General features: G+C 45.1%; 6 protein-coding genes across 9 annotated transcripts in view; 3 read left to right on the forward strand and 3 right to left on the reverse strand.

Annotated features, from left to right (window-relative positions):
• The window catches only part of LOC121595590 (phosphoglucomutase-2), a 58,307-nt gene extending 52,177 nt beyond the window's left edge, over nt 1–6,130 (reverse strand). The window contains exons 1-2 of one of the 2 annotated variants that reach the window (XM_041919664.1): nt 5,825–6,130; nt 5,626–5,654 (exon numbers count right to left, since the gene is read on the reverse strand). The gene's annotated coding sequence lies outside the window, so the exon portion shown is untranslated. The remainder of the gene's footprint in view (nt 1–5,625; nt 5,655–5,824) is intronic. The other variant, XM_041919666.1, reaches the window with a different exon arrangement.
• LOC121595600 (acylphosphatase-2) lies at nt 1,608–5,823 on the forward strand. Its single transcript, XM_041919681.1, has 3 exons — nt 1,608–1,985; nt 3,664–3,790; nt 5,034–5,823. Exons 1-3 carry the CDS (start codon nt 1,916–1,918, stop codon nt 5,146–5,148), a joined length of 312 nt encoding a protein of 103 aa, XP_041775615.1. The 5' UTR covers nt 1,608–1,915; the 3' UTR covers nt 5,149–5,823.
• Nucleotides 6,131–6,406: 276 nt separating the features above from the next.
• Nucleotides 6,407–9,691, reverse strand: LOC121595592 (TBC1 domain family member 20). The gene is made up of 7 exons (XM_041919668.1): nt 8,768–9,691; nt 8,561–8,680; nt 7,945–8,189; nt 7,685–7,878; nt 7,399–7,615; nt 7,216–7,325; nt 6,407–7,138 (listed from the first exon to the last, which is right to left on the reverse strand). Exons 1-7 carry the CDS (start codon nt 9,177–9,179, stop codon nt 6,922–6,924), a joined length of 1,515 nt encoding a protein of 504 aa, XP_041775602.1. The 5' UTR covers nt 9,180–9,691; the 3' UTR covers nt 6,407–6,921.
• Nucleotides 9,692–9,840: 149 nt separating this feature from the next.
• Nucleotides 9,841–10,814, reverse strand: LOC121595596. The gene is made up of 2 exons (XM_041919678.1): nt 10,692–10,814; nt 9,841–10,612 (listed from the first exon to the last, which is right to left on the reverse strand). Exon 2 carries the CDS (start codon nt 10,556–10,558, stop codon nt 10,031–10,033), a length of 528 nt encoding a protein of 175 aa, XP_041775612.1. The 5' UTR covers nt 10,559–10,612; nt 10,692–10,814; the 3' UTR covers nt 9,841–10,030.
• A 269-nt stretch (nt 10,815–11,083) lies between these two features.
• On the forward strand, nt 11,084–15,647 carry LOC121596365 (putative RNA-binding protein Luc7-like 2). Of its 3 annotated transcripts, XM_041921238.1 has the most exons (6): nt 11,084–11,281; nt 11,454–11,548; nt 14,186–14,284; nt 14,360–14,940; nt 15,007–15,051; nt 15,121–15,647. In XM_041921238.1, exons 1-6 carry the CDS (start codon nt 11,221–11,223, stop codon nt 15,287–15,289), a joined length of 1,050 nt encoding a protein of 349 aa, XP_041777172.1. In that variant the 5' UTR covers nt 11,084–11,220; the 3' UTR covers nt 15,290–15,647. The 3 variants fall into 3 exon arrangements, with proteins under 3 accessions (XP_041777172.1, XP_041777173.1, XP_041777174.1); XM_041921239.1 differs by lacking the exon at nt 11,084–11,281 and having other exon boundaries at nt 11,455–11,548; nt 11,923–14,284; XM_041921240.1 differs by lacking the exon at nt 11,084–11,281 and having other exon boundaries at nt 11,460–12,474; nt 12,540–14,284.
• Nucleotides 15,648–16,604: 957 nt separating this feature from the next.
• On the forward strand, nt 16,605–18,099 carry LOC121596053 (dolichyl-phosphate beta-glucosyltransferase). The gene is made up of 3 exons (XM_041920647.1): nt 16,605–16,889; nt 16,954–17,128; nt 17,201–18,099. The coding sequence occupies exons 1-3, from the start codon at nt 16,818–16,820 to the stop codon at nt 17,935–17,937; spliced, it is 984 nt and encodes a 327-aa protein (XP_041776581.1). The 5' UTR covers nt 16,605–16,817; the 3' UTR covers nt 17,938–18,099.
• Nucleotides 18,100–18,282: the final 183 nt, after the last annotated feature.

The raw sequence follows: 18,282 nt of genomic DNA on the forward strand, positions 1-18,282 counted from the left end.
GCAAACATTAGTTTTCGTCCGTTGAACTTTAATTGCAGCGCCAACACGCAATAATTGTAACGCAATGACACTGGGTCTCCTCCTTTACGTAGACAGACACCGCCCGATTGGCACTTGAAATTTGGTTTCGTTGCGGCTGTATAGGTGTAACAGTTTTCAAATATAAACGCGAAGTAAAAAAAACGATCACTAACACAAAAGCAGGAGAAAGCAGATTGTTAGCACTCCAACACATGACACGATTTTGATTAAAAATATTTACACTTTAACGACTTCACACAATGAACATTCCAACGCTGCTAAGTGGTAAAATTAAGTAGTTAGAATATAGGTTGTAAAATAGAATAAATAAATAGATAAAAGTGTTGAAATTATCCGTCTTAATATACAGCGTCAAACCAACAGTGTCAAATTTCATAATCATGTACTAAACTACAAATGTTGTTTTCTGTTTTACTCACAAAACTCAACGAATTATTGACTCCCAACCAGGCTCGTTTTTATGCTTTTGCCTGCTGTCGTTAAATGACCATCACAACGCAATCTGCCGCTATCAAAATCGCGAGCAAATGTCTTAACCGACCATGCGTCTCCATCAAAACTGAATGTAAAGTACCAGGCAGCTCCACCGACTTTTATAAAAATCCAATTAACAGGTTGCATCATATACGTTGGTGTAGGTAGCAGCAGGTTTGCTACAAAAATATACAATAAAGATGCTGCAAAAACTTGGAAAAAAGAGTCAAAGTATTCATCCGAAAAATCAATGTCTGTTTTCCTTTCAAGTATTCAAATTCATAGTACAATAAAAACGTTTTACTCGTTGTGCCGAATAAAAACATGAATGTGTTCGTGTGTTTCTGAACCGTTTTCAAAACAAAAAAAGCACTCACAAAAATGTAAGAATTCCAATCTGACCGGCATCTTTCCCCGGTGCCACTTTACAATGCCCTCTAGAAACTACTACAGGCTAGAGATTTGACATAAAAATGGATTTTCAAGTGCCTCCCATTGGACCATCGGTCCTCAAAAACCACCACCCCCCACTTGGATGAGGCACAACCAGTCGTTGGCTTGCGTACGTGCAACGGAGACAACACAAATAGTGACATTGTAAAAAGAACCAAAACGCCACAACACAACACATCCATTTTCACTCACATCGACAAGCGGGCCTTTCCGACACTGGTCGGTGGGGTTAGTACTGCTAGTGGTGGTGGTGATAACAACCACCAGAGTGCCGAAGACGATCGTGCAAGTGGATATTTTCGTCCCACGGGGCAATCGATCGGAAGGAAGGGAAAGCATGAAAAAGGGAAGAAAAAAAAGCTGAACCCTCTCACTCTCTCTCTCGGTGACACGATACGGTGGGAGCCTTCAGCGCAATCGCATTGCTCAGGGCGTCGTGCGGAACAGCTATCGGGAATTGGTTAGCAGAATTGGTGCGAGAAAGGGATGGAAAAAAGACAGTAGAGAAAAAAGCCACCCAACAAACTTCCGACCACGTTCCCCACACGTCCGGGGGATTGAAGGCAGCATCACGAAGAAGCACGAAAAACCCACCACCAACACACACAAACACACTTCTTCTTGCCGGCGAGCCGTGAGTTTTGCACAGTCTAAATGAGCAATCCTCGTACGCGACCACCGTCAGTAACCAGTGAGTTGCCCAACGGAACGGAAACCACAGTTCGGAACTAGCGGAAAACTTAGCGGTGCTGCAAACTGCTTGACACAAGTGTGACCTTGTCCGAGTAGAGGAGGGATCTTTCTGGTCTGCTTTTTGATTGATTCCCGCGGTTCGATTTCAATCGATCGTGCTGAAGACAACAAAACAAACGTGTCAGCTACAACAACAACAACAGGGCTGCTAGTGTTACAAGAGTAGAAGAAACAGAAACCAAAAGCAATCATCATGGGTGTCCAGGATCTGCAGGATCATGTGCTGGTGCAGTGTGACTTCGAAATCTTCGGCCAGGTGCAAGGTGCGTGCTTGTTCGCTTGTTGTTTTGTTGTGTGATCGGGGTTTAAGGACATTTTGGTGCGCTATTGGGGTGTGCGATCGATCTGCGAAAGTGATCTGCGAATGTGAATTCTTTGTGGTTAGGAGTATTGTTTTAATGATGTTGGGTGTTTCCGTTGAAAATAATTTAATGAACATTGTGGGTCTGAAAACGTTACATCTATCGTGGATTAATCATTCTTATTTTATCATTAAAGCAATTATCGATTGCAGTCAACACATCCATTTTGTACATTATTATCATGCTCAACGTCATCACCGCTCAAATGGTTAAATTATTGTATCCAAAAGATCCTTGAAGGCAATTTTAATAGATTCAAACACCAAACCTCCATAAAACCAGGGAGCATAAGCATGGTGCTTAAGTAATACCAATAATTGAGCAATACATTGAACAGGCTTATCTTGTTTTATGCCACACAAGTTCCACTGCAAGCAAGGACAATCCGAAACGTGTGGCTCTAATAATATCTCCCATGTCCTATTTCTGTCAGCTGTTTACTTTTACTCCCCCAATCGGTCAATTGTCTGTCAGCATGGTTGACGATGCGCTTCAGTTGACAAGCTACGACATGACTTTGTTAACTTATTGACATGTTTTGTGGTATTTTTACTCGCACTACGTACTGTACGATGTGTACGTTCTTATCTGGAACATTCCTTTGAAGCCTCAACAAACTTTAAAACAAGTGAATAGAAACAGAATGAATTACTCGTACAATTAAATTGTAGAAACGAGAAACATCCTGTACAACGTGGACAGCAGACAACCATGCCGACGCTCTCTTGCTTCAACGTGTAATAAAGAGCCGCTTGACCGAATTTTATCGTCTTTCTAGAACGTTCCTCAGACGCCCACTACACACCCGTGGCGAAGATCAATACAAATCGTCCGTTTCAATTCGATTCGGCGACGTAGATGACCCAAACCGAAAATTCCGTCCCCCTCGAAATCGTAATCGAAGCGTGTCCAATCGAATGACTTCAATCTGATGGTTACTAATTTGCAACACCACAGGCGCGTGCACACACACACATACACCCACACGGAGACGACTAATCGTCCCACACAAATCTATCACGCTTCATCGGACCCCCCCCCCCCGTCCCGTCCCGTCAGCCGCAGCATCAACGTCTTGAAGTAGATAACCGAACGTACCAGAAACTCATGTACCGGTTGCATATTTTTAGCATCGAGTTTTAGCCCAGCGCGCTGGGTTCGCGTGTTGATCTTCTGCTGCCTCTCAAACCCCGCCCCCGTCCGTCGTGTGTGTGTGTGTGTGTGTAGTATCCTATTACTTAATTGTGTTTGGGACGCCGCATTGTGTCGAGAGCGTTATTTATGGCCATCTCTCACATACGGCGCTGGTCGCGTCGTTGGCTTTTTGCGCGACACGTCTCGTGTGCTGTTGGTGCTTGCTCGTTCAAAGGGCAACGTGCCCTATGGTTAAGGAATATGGTTTCGATGCGCATCATTGCACGTTGCGGGATGCACGTGTCAAACACCCGAAAGGGAACGTCTTTGCGATATCCATTCCCGTTTGTTTATCAAATTTGCTTTTCCGTGTCAGTCGGTTACTGTTTACCTAAAATGATGAAGCAATATTAATATTTGTTCCCTTTCTCTCTTTCCCCAACAGGATGTGGGTTCACCAAGTGCTGCCGAGACAACTGTCTGGCGCTGGGCATCAAGGGATGGGTGAAAAACTCCAAGCAGGGCACCATCATGGGCAAGATGCAGGGAGCCAAGGGCGATGTTGGCAAAATGTAAGTATCAAACGGGACACTCCGTTTCAGCCATCCATCCACTAACAAGCGTAACCGTGAATTAGACAATCAGACTAAGGGCTTCCGGTACATAGCATAGCTTGTAGCGCAACGCGGCAAGGACACTTCGCGTTGCACATTGTCAAGTTTGGCCGGGAATAGCACCGCTTGCAGAAATGTTTCTAGGTGAAGGTTGTAGAATAGATTAATTAACACACCAGCAATACAGCAAAACACCTCCCTCTCACCCTGTTTGTGTGTGCCGGAAATCACATTGACCTAGAAGAAAACTAGCTCTCAGAAGAAAAAGAAAATTCAAACAGAACGGTTTCTAGTGAAAGTGATTAGCTTCTGGGCAGGGATTTCCCCTTTTACGCGATGGTCGGTTGCATTCGTGTTGCGTATGTAAAAACACTCGCTTACACACAGGACAACCAAACCAAACGAGCCAACAACTGGCAGGATCTCGTTTTGGGTTTATTTTTTCTAAAAATAACCAATCATAATAAGCAAGTCTGGTTCAGCACTGTGCGCTCTCGGTGCTCTTTCGATGGTATTGGTGCTGTAAAACCATCTTTTTGGCATCTTTTCAACAACGTTCCCGTGCCCCAAAGGCATCGAACGAATGGACGACGCCGCCGCCAAACCGAATGGGCAACAATTTCTACCAGCGTACAGTGACACTTGAGACGGAGACAGAAGGCGCAAAGGCGCTCTTTTTTTTTTGTTCTCTTTTCATCCGTCGCCGACTCGACGACAATTCGACAAATGTTTATCGCTCGTCACCCATTCATCGTTATGCCCTTTTTATATGCGCATCCAACTCGATGTGGCAAAGGATTGCAAAATGCTTCAACGAAGAAGATGAGACAGTTTTACATCCAATATTGCCCAATAAATTAGCCGTCAGTGTATGCACATGCTTATGATAAAAGATTTTCATCTCCCGTTTCGTAGGGGCGATCATGTGAGATCGTCTGTTGTTTTCGATTGTTGTGTACGATCGAGCCAGTAAATACACAAAATTCGGGGAAAATTTCAACCTTGACACCGTGCATGTTTACGGCGAGTTCGACCTAATTCTATGACCGCAGGGACATAGTTTACAGTAATGGTATTTAGACATCCCTCTTCTTCAAACTGTTACAACGCTAATCTTAGCACTCTTTAATTCTTTAAACGAGCAATTTGAAATACCGCAAACCGCATTAATTCTTTTCTTCTCTATTTCTATCTTTTACAGGGTCGATTGGCTATCGAAAACCGGCTCGCCTGGATGCAAAATCGACAAGGCAGAGTTCACCAACTGGGGCACCTGTTCGCGGTTGGCGTTTACTGACTTTGCGATTAGATTCTAAGCTACCCATCCACCCTATATGGCGAGCGATTACCTCCCCCCCCCCCCCCCCCTAATAAGCACTAAGCAGTGATGTATTCTATTTTAATTTGGATAATTATGCTACGATAGAGCTGCTTGCAAAGGAAGCGCAGTAGCAGCAGGGAAGGGCTGGGACGCTTCTTCAGAAGAACGTACCCGGTGGTAGGGGCAATGCAATGCGACTGGAAAGCTGTTTTCTAGATGATATTATTACTATGTGTTTTCTGTGTATGTTTTATCGTCTGTTCCGTTGCACGCCGTAATCGGCCGCTGCATCTGCACTGTATTCGAGTTACCGGTATGAGAGGAGTAGGTAAATTGACAGGGCAAAATAATGTGAACATGGAAGAAAGACACGTTCTGGTGATGATGATGATGGTGTGTTGTGATTCGCATCAACAACCATCCGGTAAAACGTGCAAATAGGCCACATCCAAAGAAGAAATCACGTACTTACGCTACACAGATCAGTTGGAGGAGTCACACCTACAAGCAGAAGAAAATGACACACAAAACACATTACTACAGCAATTTATCTTCCGCCATGAACGAACTCTCTCTTCGATAGGTTTAAGTATATTTATATAGAACTGTGTAAATACTGTGAATGATGTGAAGATAGGAGCGGAAGGAGAGCAATAAAGCGTAAATCTAACCTGTGAAGTTCCTTTTCCTTTGTGTCGCTGCAAGAAAACGCTGCAAAGAGACGCACGACTGCTGTAGTCCCAATGAGGCAATGGGTGCTTGGATTGTGGCCCGAGGCAGTTTGTTTTCGATGCAGCTAAATACACGTTTGCACACACGGTTCGTGATGAATTAGGCCAGATTTTTATTGGAAAAACCTCCAAAAACGTTTAACCACAATTAGACAATGGTAAGGTTTGTAAAAAACGCACTGAACGCACGAACTAGCGGAAAGCCCAGTCGCAATTAGCGTTGTAGAAGCGCTAAATGAGAGAATTGTAAACAAACAACGTGTTTGACAGCCGGTCCAGTGGCCAGTGTTGCCAGCGCGTTGAACGAAATTGCAAAATGCCACCGTGGGTTGCACAAACACAGTGAGTGCAATTTTATAGTGCTTTTTTTTAAATTAAGAACATTTATTATATTTTTGTTTCTTTCTTGATTTACATATACATTAACGTTTACATTACGTTTAACGTTGAGGTGTGGATTGTTTTTATTACCTTTTTTTCTCATTTATCAATCATCAAAACTCTGCCTGTAAGCAATTGAAATAATTTTATTCATAAATCTCGATGGTACAAAAAAATATCGACACAACAAAAAATGAAATATTTAAACTATTCGATGACGGAAAACCCCTCCCTCCCCTGCTCTGTTCATCCTGCGCCCGCCCAGATATCAGCCAGTCAAGCTCACCGACACGATATATTGCCACATCGACATCACGATAACAAAAGCATGCAACCAATGTTCTAACGTATTTACAGGGAAAAATGAATAAAATAAAAGCGTACCAACAACAAAAAAGTACAGAGAGTGACTGGAACGTATAAACAGGGCGTACGATGAAGAAACACGTTAAAAAAACAGAGCATGATGAAGCATGACAGAAATAATAAATCACAATTCGCCGATTGAAAGCAAAACGGTTTCGGTTTCGGTTTTACTGCACCTGTGCGCTGCCACCCGTATGCCACCACCACCAGGGTCGCCCAAGCGCGGCCAGTGGATTAAACGAGGCACAAACGACGAACGACGACGGTAGTCGCGTTCGGAACAGCTCCACTCATCTGACCGCCGCCAGCGGTATGTAGTGCGCCCGGTAGTAGTACGCACAGAAGCCGACCAGTATCGAGAACGCGGTCGTAACGAACACAGACCGGCGGGACAGCTGCAGATGGGGCAGAAACCGGCTGATGATCGAGTTCGGCACCGGGGGCGGTTTCTTGCCGTACCGTTTGCGATATTCACGCTCGCGCTCCTCGTTAAGTCGTTGCTGTTTTCTGTGAGGGCGAATTAAAAAGATGAAGTTGGCATTAGTAAACCAAAAAATTGGTCTGAACAAAGCGATCTTTCTTACTCTTTGGCGATCATGGTTTCGACATCCTTTTCGATGACCCGTGGGGGATATTTTCGGTACAAATTCTCGGCACTCTTTAGCAAATATTCAAATGGGAGATCTTCAGGTAGCTGTAATGGGAATAAAAGAGTAATAATTAGTGTGTTTTACTGCCTTTTTTGACTCATGTAATTGTGGTCCTACCTGTGAGAGTAAACAATGCAGCGATGCCATATCACAATCCTCCTGAAATATTTCGTTCTGGCGATAGATCACGATCGCGGAGGTCACGTAGATCGGCAGCAGGAAATCGGACGCCAGAAAGTAGTCGTACAAGCGTACCACCGAACGGTACGAGTTGAGACTGTGCCCGAACCAGGTCAGGTACCAGGGTAGAGCAAACAGTGTTCCTACCGTCGATCTGAAAGGGAAAAGTGAATTATCGTTAGAGCACGGACGGTACGATCGTTACTAGCAATCAAGTGCATACCTCTCCAGGTAGCTGCAGAGTGCTGCATTCTCCCGGCGTACCAGGGGATAGATGAACATCAACCGCCGCTGCGTGGGTTCCATCGTTTCCTGCATACATTCGACCAGATGATTGGTGGACAGTATTTCCATCACATGAAATGCAACCTCTTCGCCCACGACGAGCAGAAATGTGATTGCTACATCGTGGTATCCCTAAAACAGCATAGAAAAGATGATAATTTTAAAACTGAACAGCTTGTAACAAAGGCCTTGGCGTACCTGGTAATACTTCAGATGCGGGTACTTGATGATGACACGAAGAATCAGCACGGTTAGCTGATCCTGCAGTGCCACACGCTGCTCGTACGGAATGCCAGGCGGGAAACGCTTCAGCGAACGGTTAACATCCAGCACCACCTGATTGTACTCGGGATGGCTGTTCAATTCCTCCAGCGAGGGGGCTGGATCGACCTGTTGTGGATCAACACCGACCAGCAGTGGCCAGATTTTTCGTCGCAAGTCATCTGCAAGCGGATGGAAATGGGTTCGAAAATGAATGGGGTTCTACTTAAAAAAGACCTTATCACACTAATTAATTCCAATGCCATATTCACGTTAAAGCTGCGTTTGCAAGATTCGAACCCCAATAGAGCTGTCCGTTGCGGCTCGTTGAATCGCGGTGTGCCACCCGCGGCGCGCATTTTCTTTACGCGCAAAACGTACGTCCGCCATATACGCAGACACATCAACACAAACACGCACACACACACGCGCGCATTCAATGTTCGCGCATGAACACCCGCCTTGGTGGAGTTGTAATTTAACTTTCACACCCGCCACGGAGTTTCCCTCTTGCTCGCTATGGCTTAGCGACCTTGGCGAAACGCTAACTCACCATTGATCAGACCGTACTCGGATTTGGCAAACTGCTTCCAGGTTTCGAGCGTTGTCTTCGGATCATCCAGTGCGTTTTCGATTTTGATGCGCTTTAGCTTTTCTTCATGATTTTCGGGAACTGAAATGAGCAACACGGACCCGGGACCGGGGAGATTAGTTTGCAAACAAACGCGCGGGGGAGAATAAGTCGCTGCATTTTACGTACATTTCTCAAAGCTTAGCTCGGTCGGTTCATCGGACCGTCGATGATTGTTCGGCTGTACCAGTGCAATATTTTTCCCATTCAATCCGGGCGATGTTGTGCCACCGTTGGACGAGGGTTCGCCCTCCTCCTGTTTTTCACCCTTCTTCACTTCTTCCTCATCGATGAGACGTGTTGATTCGGTTGTTTCATCACGCTCATCATCGTCGCTGCACCGTTGCACACCACTTCCACCATCGCCGTCGGCCAGCTCGCGAGACATTCCGAATTTCTTATCACCACTTTTGGACACAATGGGGCCGACTGATTCGTCTGGCATCGATTGAGATTCAGGCTGCTCGTCACTATCCTCCGCATCACCGTAGGGCAGGGTACGCTTTTCCAGCGGGCCATTAATCGGTTCCACTCGCTCCATGGTGCAGTTCACATTCCAATGGCCCCGACGATGGTATGGCTATTGAATTATCGGTGTCACTACACGGCCGTACGCTTATCCGAAGCAGTGAGTCATGTAATCGAGTGCCACCTCCACCCGCTCCAGAGTTCGCGAAATACACCACCACCAGCAGCAGCAGCAATTCACAAGGCGAAGGAAAAACTCACTATCGCACACGGGGATGTACAGCTTCGCCGCTTATCGATTTTCCACCAAGAAAAATAGTGAAGTGGTGTTGTTTTACGTTGTTTTCTTTTCTTTTCTTTTCTTCGCTCACTTTTGGCTTTGGTTTTGTAGGTTTGTTAATATTGTTGTTGTTTTTGCTGCTTTTGCTGTCTGCGACAACCTTTCAAAACAAATCTTTCCAAAGCAAACGCACCCAAGTAACAATTTTGGTCGATGGAGGGGGTAAGAATGACAGGTTTCGCCATCGAGCGAAATAGCCAATAATTTTCGCCGGATTTTATTTGATTTTACCGGCGCGAAGGTTGCAGCTACAAATTTCAGTAAAAATGAAACAAGGCTTGATGATAATTGAAGCAATATATGCTGGTATAAAAAGTCTAAAAATATAAAGAGTAAAAATATCAATACAGCTATTACATTTACATAAACCATTCTTCATTTGATTGCTGAATAAAAAACTTCTTTCATCGGAATTTTTAGTTGGTTTAGCTCTATTTCTTTTATTATTTTAATCTGCTCTAAGCTTTGATGTTTCACATAGTCCAGTGCTAATTTCACACTGCACATTACTTAAGCAAATATGCAAACTTGCCCTAGAGTACGAGAATAAACTGAACACAAATTGGATGTCAACGTTGGGATGTTCATTTCTTGCCCTCGGTCAGGTTTTTCATAAACTGAATCACCTCCGGATCGCACAGCAGGGAGCTTTTCTTTTGATTCAATATCATTGCAAATATATCAACCCGCTGGTTGGACTTTCCTGCTCCCTTATCACCTTTGTCGCACGTGTCCCGCTCATTGAGCTCGCCGTCCTGGTCGGTGGAATTGATACTGCTGTTGGTCGTATCGTTACTGTTGGCCGCTCCGGGCGAAAGGAGCAGATCATTGGATCGAGTTGCTGTCGAAGCAATCGATGAACCTGTTCCGGCTACTGATGCGTTTGTGGTCTGTTTTGAGGAACTTTTGGTGGTTTTCTGCCTTTTAGCGCGCGGAGGAGCAGCGGACGAGCTGGAGGCTGCTGCCGTGTTGGCAGGGATGCTCCGGTCTTTGGAATCAGTTTTCTCTCGCGATGCATCTTTTCCATTTTCCTGCAAACGTTTCTTGACGTGCAGGTTAAGCTTTTCCTTGATTTTTATATCACTTTTATCGTCGCATTCCTTGGTGGCCATCGTTATCGCTGGCACTTTCACTTTCGTTGCTTATCGTGGGGGAATCGCGCCCAGCTGCATTTGCATGGTGTAAACAAATGGGTTTCTCAATCAGCTGTGTGGTTCATCGGACTACTGTCAGTAACGATATCACCTGTAACGTTTTAGTTACTCATTTAATGGCTTAAAAGCCCACACAAAGTAAAAACGCTAAAATTTAATAGAAAAAAGTGATGATCTGAAAATATTGTAAACATTGCTGCTTTGCCCAGCAAACGTCAACTCTGTGCTTCTGGAGAGGGCAGGGTTAGAGGACGGTAATAGAATTGTCGATTCGATAAAAACATATGGATTGCCCAATTAATTTATAATTAAGAAATCAGTCAAACTTTGAATATGTTGTGTACTCAACAGTTTTAACAAAAACATATTCCAACAATTTTCATTATGTTATTTGATACAATGAAAAACACGCACCGCATTTGCTCAATTTATTGCAGTGATACGAACCCTGTAATTACGAGCTGTCACGAGGGCTGGCAGCGTACATGACAACTGTCATAATTTTCACAAGCGCTGAAGAGAAAAGTGTGTTTTGCTTGGGTGGTGCATAGTTTTTCCTGAATTTTCCTGCAGAAATTGTACATTTCCGGCACAAAAAGTGCACCAAAGCGAGCGGCAACATGTCGGCACACGATCAAATGCGGGCAATGCTTGATCAGCTGATGGGAACAGCTAGAAATGGTGAGTTGAAATTTTGCCCAGCGGACCTTCACGACGTCCCAGTGGGGAGAGGCGGCGGAACCATATTGTGGGACTACCGCACTGGGTCGGCTGATTATAGGATAGTTTTTTGTGTTTCACACGGAAGTTGTAGTGCTGGCAGTGATTCCTTTCTTCTCTTTATACTCTACAGGCGAAACCAATCGGTACTCGGTCAAGTTTTACGACAGCAAAGTATGTAAGAGTTTTTTATTAGGCTGCTGCCCGCACGAGATCCTGGCCTCCACGGTAAGTAATGCTAACGGGACACACACACACTCACACACGGGGATCTGTGATATGTTGTACGCTTAGATATCAATGTCTTCCATCCCGCTCTCTACAATTCCATCCACATTTTCCTCTGTGATGTTGTAACATCCGTCTCTCCCCCCATTGTTCCCCGTGTCTTTTGGAAAGTATTTGCCCAAATGTATCTGAACGAAGCGAATGTACAAATTAGATTGACACTTGCAAGAGCTTGCAAGCTTAGACGGTTGCGGCAAAGGCCGTGGTTGCTGTGGGAGAGTGCGCTGGCGTGTTTTTGGCGTGCTGTACGATTGTTTCTGCTCCTGTTACTTTATCTTTCCCACTCTTGTTCGGTTCTGTTCTATTTTTTACAGACGTCGGTCACAACACGTCGCTTTTTCCTCACAATTTCAAGCAATAAAAATCATTCCCAATACAAAAAACGCAAGATACACACAATAGCCCATACCAGGCAAAATGAGTAAAAGGGAAAGCGAAGGTGCGTGTGCATTCTATTTGGTAAGTTGTGCTATCTCGCAGCGAAGCGCAGGAAACCACAAGCCGTAAGCAAACCAAAATAATTAAAAAAAAAAACAATCAAATTTGTCGAATAACTAGATGTGTGCATGTTGCCCTATATGCATATAAAGCAAACTTTCATCTTTCGCTTAGGGGAGGGCCACCCCGCGACCACACGGTATCGCGTGCGGCCGCCATCGTCGTTGCTCGTTGCTCTGTAGATTCGTTCAAGCAAGCAAATCGCAATCGCCTGCACCCACTCGCGTTATGATAAGAAACGAACTAGTCAGATGGTCGCGAACCGTTTGTTGTCCGCCCGCAAAGCAACCATCCTTCTTTAACGCACTGATTGATAAGAGAGTCATGATGATGATGATGATGGGAGATAATAAGACTGAAGCCGAGTCGTAAGTACAAACACTGTACCCAAACTCACATCTCTTGACCGCTACTCAAAGAAATCCTTTAACAGTACATCCTGTCGCCCGCTCATTACCCGCTCTCCAACGATGCCAAGCAGTTTCTAGTTGTCCGACCCATTTGTCCTACCTACCTACCTTTCCCGCGCTACACGCGGTACGCGGCAGGCAAACCGCTCGTCCGGGGGTTTGGTGGTTGCACTTTTGTTCAGAGACAGTGGCTGCTGCTGACGCTTCCTGGCCCGGGTACCGTAAGTGTTTCCTACAATGTTTGCCGTCGAAAAAAGAGAGAAAAAAAACACAATTATCAATATTCCTTACCCCATTCTCAACACCTAGTACCCTCTATTTTGACCCAGCTGTGTATAGATGATAATGTTTATTTTTGATTGTTTTGTAATTTGCCTGACGATTCGTGCGTATCAGTCCTACCTTTCTCCCACGAAACTTCGGCATTCGATAATATAAGCCCAATTGTCTACAGAGAATCAAATTTGTGTCATGGTGACTGGGGCTCATTGTGGACGAAAGATCCGCGGGAATGTGCCTGTCGTTTGGTGCACCGTACCGCTCTAGTCTGCGTTTAGTGTGTAGTTCGTCTTGGGTACGTATTAATAATGAAGGATAAATCCAAACACTTGCGAGCGCAAAACCCCCCCGTACATAGCTTCATCCGACGTTTGGGTACTGTCCTGGTGTGTGATACGCTTACGGGTACGTAAACATTGTGTTTGTGAGAATGCAAATACTACCGTTTGATAAGTTTGATAAGAGACAAAAGTTGTAGATCGCTTAGGCAAGCAGATAGGGAGCGTTGAACAGGAGGATAATACATTAGCACCTTAGGGCATAATTAATTGCCCAGTTTTTATTTCAATTTATCCATGACAAAAAGCTCTTCTAATTTATTTGTAGAATATAGTTTTATGTTTCTTTTTATTTTGAAGTTTGCTATTAGAAAGATAACCAAGACTCCTAAAAATAAAAATAAAAACAAAAATGTAGTAATTGCCAGAAAAACAGGAAGTGAATAGCATTTTAAAAGGATAATTGAAGTACTAGTAAAACCCTCCCAGTTACTATATCTGTGAATTAGACATGCAGGGAAGTAAGAGCAAGGTATATAATTGTATAATTTGACTAAAACAAAAACGATCGCTCTCTTACATTTGGGAACGTGTTATCATTATCTCTAGGTGTGTGGTGTTTAAACTGCTTGGTGAGTAACAAACAAACATCATCCAATTTATATTTTTAACTAGGTTTCCCTTTCTGTAACATCCGGTAACCGACATCATCTAACATTGTACCAAAATAAGCAAAACATTTTTGATTTTCAGGTCTTCTTGTTGTCGAATGCGTTCTCTCTCTCTCGTGTGCACGCGCGCTGCTCCATCAAGCAAGTTATAAATTCCTATAGTAATTTCAATCTTAACCTATTGTTCCTTTGTTTGATGTGTGCGGTCAGTGCAGCTGAAGACGCATTTCTATGCTGCGTTTAAAGTATTGCCTTTTTACAATAAGATATAGCGTTTAAAGTTTAGTTGAGTTTCCTTTTTTTCGTCTTTTTGGCTGCGTGTTTGTCTGTGCCTCCTGTACTAAACGATCGAGTGTTTCGTTTCTTTCCTTCTCTTCCATCTTTCCTTCGTTCTTCGTTCTTTTGTACGTGACGTCACTGTGTGTGTCCGTGTGTCTGTAGCGTATGGACCTTGGCGAATGTCCTAAGGTGCACGATCTGGCCCTGCGTGCGGACTACGAAAATGCATCAAAGAATAAGGACTACTACTATGACGTTGATGTGAGTATTTTATTGTTGAGGAAATACGTATAACGACGCCTAATTTGACATACTCCCTCCCTCCGCTTCCGCTAGGCAATGGAACATCTGCAAGCCTTCATCGCGGACTGCGATCGTCGCACGGAGGCGGCCAAGAAACGGCTCGCCGAAACGCAGGAGGAGCTAACAGCCGAGGTGGCCGCCAAAGCGAACGCAGTGCACGAGCTGGCGGAGGAAATCGGTAAGAAACTTGCTAAAGCGGAGGCTCTAGGTGAGGCGGGACAGGTGGAGGAAAGCATGAAGCTGATGTCGGAGATCGAGGAGCTGCGGTCGGAGAAGACGCGCGCCGAGCAGGAGTATCGCAGCTCGATACCGGCCAGCACCTACCAGCAGCAGAAGCTGCGCGTCTGCGAAGTCTGCTCGGCCTATCTGGGCATCCACGACAACGACATCCGGCTGGCGGATCACTTTGGCGGTAAGCTACATCTCGGCTTTCTGGCCATTCGCGAAAAGCTGGCAGAGCTGGAGAAGACGGCCGGTCCGCGGCAGAAGGAGCTGCGCAAGACGGGCCGCGACCGGGACCACGAGGATCGGAGCCGATCGCGGTACGTCGGCGGCAGGGAGCTGGATCGGCGTTCCCGTGCGTTGGCCCGCAGCCGTGACCGGAAGGATACGAAGTAAGTTTGTTTGGTGAGTTTGCAAAATGGAAATGAATTTAACTTGCTTCTTTTTTCTTGTTTCAGCCGTGAAATTAAACCGGGTGATGATCGGAAGGATCGGAATGAAGGGTAAGAGATAATCAAAATGCAGCTTATTTTGTGATTTATTATTAATCGGCTTTTGCTTTATTGTTGCAGTCGTGATCGAGATCGCGATCAGCGTGACCGAGGCGATCGTCGCCGTTCGCCCGATCGTAGCAGCCGTCGATCGAGAAGCCGCGACCGTAGCCGTGAGCGCGACCGCCACAACGATCGGCACAACGATCGACGCCGGCGGTCCCGGTCACGCGAACGATCCAGACGGTAAGCATCTATCATTCTGTAGACATCCCAAAAACCACACAAAGCAGGTACGCAATGATCGTGCAGACGGCTTCAACGGTTCAACGGAAAACTCGCGCTCTGTATTGTGGATGGACCGCGGATCACCGATTAATTTGTAAGCATAGTTCTAACTTCATTATAATTTTTATTCAACCTTACGATATTTGTTTTTCCTAACCTACACGTCGCAAATCGTGCTAATTGGACAGTGTTGTTTAAATGAAACAATCACAGTTAGTTAAAAAAATAACTTCTTGTTAAATGGAACCAATTGCTATGGAACATCTTGATCTTGTTTAAAATTTAAATACACACTCTGTTCCGCTGCATAGTGTCGATTGCCCGATGGTGAATGTATAAGTTAACACAGAAATGGTACAATAAACCCCATCGATGGGTTATTAGTGCATAACAATTTGCGAGTGTAGCGTTGCATCGTGCTGTGTCGTCGCAAATCGCTTTGATTCGGACCCGGAAAGAGAGAGAGAGGGAGAGGGAGATCAACTGAATTGGCGAACCACCTCTGAGTATGTATTGCAAAGCGTGTAAATGCAGAATTATAGCAACAAAAATCTTACGTAGTCCGTAGGGGTAGTCATAATATTCTGAAGCCAAATCAGATCAGTAAAATGGGGCTTTTTGGTGTTTTTGAATTATCGTCCGGGATGGGTGTGGTTTTGTTACGTCTAGTTTGAGCTGATTGCCGTCTATGAACTGGCACAGCCGATTCACTCACGCGTGAATCGTAATCCTATCATCAGAAACACATTGTCCATCGTTTAAAAATAATGTATCCTTGGGGAAGTGGAAGCATGACTGTTTCATCTTTGCATGAAAGCGAACGCATCTATTGCTGTGGCAGGATGGCTACTTTATTTTGGCAACCAATCACCCATTAGGGCTTTGTAAAGTAAGCACACAGGACACAACTGAAACGCGCAATTGCGAGCGTTTTTCATGTTCGAGCAAAATTCAAATGGAGAAAGTAAAATAGGCATAAGCATTTAAATAACGTTTTATATCAACCATCTGTAAGATCCCCATACAGGTTTTTTCGTAGGTGCATAGAAGAAATAAAATCGAGCATTACGTGTCAAATAAAATTTAAAGTGTGTTGTGTAGTTTTATTTTCCTTCCCCAGAATTGTCCGAAACCATTATCAATGCGATTTTTAGGATTATTATTGTGCTAGTCAAATTGCTCCACACAATGCATTGTACAAGGTTGCGTTCTAGTCACTGTAAAACATGTCAACAATACGCGATGGCAACACTGCCACCTTTGGCGTGTCTGACGTGTTTCAGCTGACGTTTGAATGTTTTGGTCGGCGTTTCATTTTTCTGCGCTGCTGTGGCAAATAAAAAACGCAAACTTCTGCAGCTGAGCAAGCAACAAACGATTCACCACCTATTCATCAGGAGTTTATCGCGTATCGGGTGTGCCGCTAGCAGGAAAGAATGCAACGCTAAATTGTACAATCAGTAAAACATAAGGTGCTTCTATCCGCAACAATGTTGACCACCGAGTTTGTCCAGCTGGCACTGTTGATCGGCTCCGGATCTGTATTTTTCCTCTTCGTGGTGGTAAGGCCGCTTGGTGTGTTGGACGTAAGAGGCAAAAAAACTAACCTTTCCTCTCCATCTGCAGCTAGGAATTGTGCTAAAGATTACGACCACAGCGTTTCCAAAAATTGTACGCTACAAGGATGAGCAGTACTACAAAGATCCTAGCACCGGTGACAACCGACCGTTCCCATCGTTGGAGGACGAACCCACGCTGAAGCTGAGTGTGATCGTACCCGCCTTTGACGAGGAAAAAAGACGTAAGCAGCGCGTGTACGCAATGGGCAACTAGAAATGTGAAAACGATCATTTCGCTTTTGTCATTCTTCCAGTGCCAATCATGCTGGATGAATGCATGGAATATCTGGAGGAGCGGGCCCGGAAGGAGAAAGACTTCACGTACGAGGTGATTATCGTGAGCGACGGTAGCCGCGATCGGACGGTGGACGTTGCGATGAAGTACGTGGAAAAGTATGGCGTAGAGAAGCTGCGCGTGCTGGCCCTGGTACAAAACCGTGGCAAGGGTGGTGCGGTACGCATGGGAATGCTTAGCAGTCGTGGTCAGTTTCTGCTGTTTGCGGACGCTGATGGAGCGACCAAGTTTGCCGATTATGGCAAACTGGAACGCAGCATGATGGAGCTGAGCGGATCGGAGTGGAAGCGTGATGCGCTCGCGATCGGATCCCGTGCCCATCTGGAGGAGGAAGCCACGGCACAGCGTACCTTCTTCCGCACGATACTGATGCACGGATTTCACTTGCTCGTGTGGACGTTCGCGGTGAAGAAGATACGGGATACGCAGTGCGGGTTTAAGCTGGTGACGCGGTCCGCCGCCCGCAAGCTGTTCCAGGTGATGCACGTGGAGCGGTGGGCGTTCGATGTGGAGCTGCTGTTCATCGCGCAGTCGTACAACATTCCGATCGAGGAGGTGGCCGTGAACTGGACGGAGATTGAGGGTTCGAAGCTGACGCCGTTCTGGTCGTGGCTGCAGATGGGGCGGGATTTGATGCTGATCTGGTTCCGGTACGCGATCGGTGCGTGGCAGCTGCGCAAAGAGCACTCGAATTGAGCCCGTGGATGAATGTTTAGGTATAGGTTAAAAAAAAGTAATTTTCTCTTATGATTTAGTTAGAATAGAGGTACAAATAATCGGATAAAATAAAAGCAAGCGGCATTTTGTGGCTTTTCTGCACACGCGAACGGTCAGAAGCAGCAAACACGTGGAAGCTTAGGTGGGATTTTGAATACAATTTACTTCTTTTGGAATGTTGAGAATCTTTTGTAGGAAGTCCAATAACAAGCATGATGTGATTGATTTACAAAATAATTTAAAAAAAAGTAAAATCTTAATTTTAACAGCTTTTCTCTACATCCAACTCAAAAGTAACCCTTTTGCACCATGTCAGCAATTGAC

This window comes from Anopheles merus, chromosome 3R (genome assembly GCF_017562075.2).
Source record: "Anopheles merus strain MAF chromosome 3R, AmerM5.1, whole genome shotgun sequence".
Classification (NCBI taxonomy): domain Eukaryota; kingdom Metazoa; phylum Arthropoda; class Insecta; order Diptera; family Culicidae; genus Anopheles; species Anopheles merus.